The sequence below is a fragment of the Eurypyga helias genome, unplaced genomic scaffold (genome assembly GCF_000690775.1).
Source record: "Eurypyga helias isolate BGI_N326 unplaced genomic scaffold, ASM69077v1 scaffold20928, whole genome shotgun sequence".
Classification (NCBI taxonomy): Eukaryota; Metazoa; Chordata; class Aves; order Eurypygiformes; family Eurypygidae; genus Eurypyga; species Eurypyga helias.
Window position 1 is genome coordinate 2,449 of NW_010266512.1, and position 995 is coordinate 3,443.

The 995-nt window shown below is 63.3% G+C and overlaps 1 protein-coding gene across 1 annotated transcript in view; it reads right to left on the reverse strand.

Annotated features, from left to right (window-relative positions):
- LOC104513691 (U5 small nuclear ribonucleoprotein 200 kDa helicase-like) overlaps positions 1-995 on the reverse strand; it is a gene marked incomplete at both ends in the record, with an annotated part of 9,266 nt that overhangs the window by 2,382 nt on the left and 5,889 nt on the right. The window contains 3 exon segments of the mRNA XM_010157134.1: positions 5-159; positions 386-504; positions 731-837. Of these exon segments, the coding sequence (XP_010155436.1) occupies positions 5-159; positions 386-504; positions 731-837 (381 nt within the window).

Sequence of the window (995 nt, forward strand, 5' to 3'; positions counted from 1 at the left end):
TCACCTTTTCATCCCACTGGAAGTCAGGGGCAATGGTGAGCTCCACTTTCAGGGTGGAACGAGTAATGGGCTGCAGATGGACCGAGAGCTCCAGCTTTGGAAACAGATGAACGTACTTGTGGATTGTTTTGCCCATCTTGGGCATTCGGATGAGCTCCCCTGCAACAGAACGGCACGGCCATCAGGACGGACGGGTGACAGCGTTCCGGATCGGCGATCCGAGCGGCCGGAAGGTGCCAGCGCAAAGCCTCTGCCCTCCTCAGGCTGCGCCCGAGCCCTCCCCGGTTCAGCCAGAGCCACAAGCAGCCCCCTTGGTTTGCGGGTCGCAACGCGGCGGAGGAGCGCGGAGAGGCAGACCCCCGGCTCCCTGCCCGCGCGGCCGTACCGATTTCGTTATGGTTCAAGTCGTAGAGTCGCTCAAAAGGGAAATTCTTCTTCTCGATCTTCTTCACCACTTCCTCGGGCAGTTTCTTGAACTGGCGCAAGGGGCACATGGACTGCCACCTGCGAGGACGGCGCGGCGTGAGGCAAGCAACGGGACAGGGACGAAGCTTTCAGGGCACCGAGGTTCCCCACGCTGCCCGGGACCGGCCCTCGGCCCGGCTCACAGGGCTCCATCCCACCCCCCGACAGCACACGCACTCTCCCGATGCCGCCGAAGGATCTCATCCAGCCTCGGATGAGAACCAGCCCTCGCCTCCTCAGAAAATACCTCCCAGATGGCACTTACATCCGCTTGTCGATCATCTTGCAGAGGTTCAGGGTCTTGTCGGTGAGCTGGGCCCAGCCGCGGTTCAGGACGATCTCGAAGATGGCCCGCATCAGCCGCCCGGCAGACTGCGGACAGGGAGCCACGCTCACACCTCGCCCGCCCTCGCCACCGCTCACCCCTCCTTCCCTTCCGCCTCTCCTCCTGCCCAGCCACGTGGTACTGGAATGGTTTGGGTGGGATCGTCTGGGCCAAACCCCCCCGCAAAGCACGGTTCCAAGCGCCG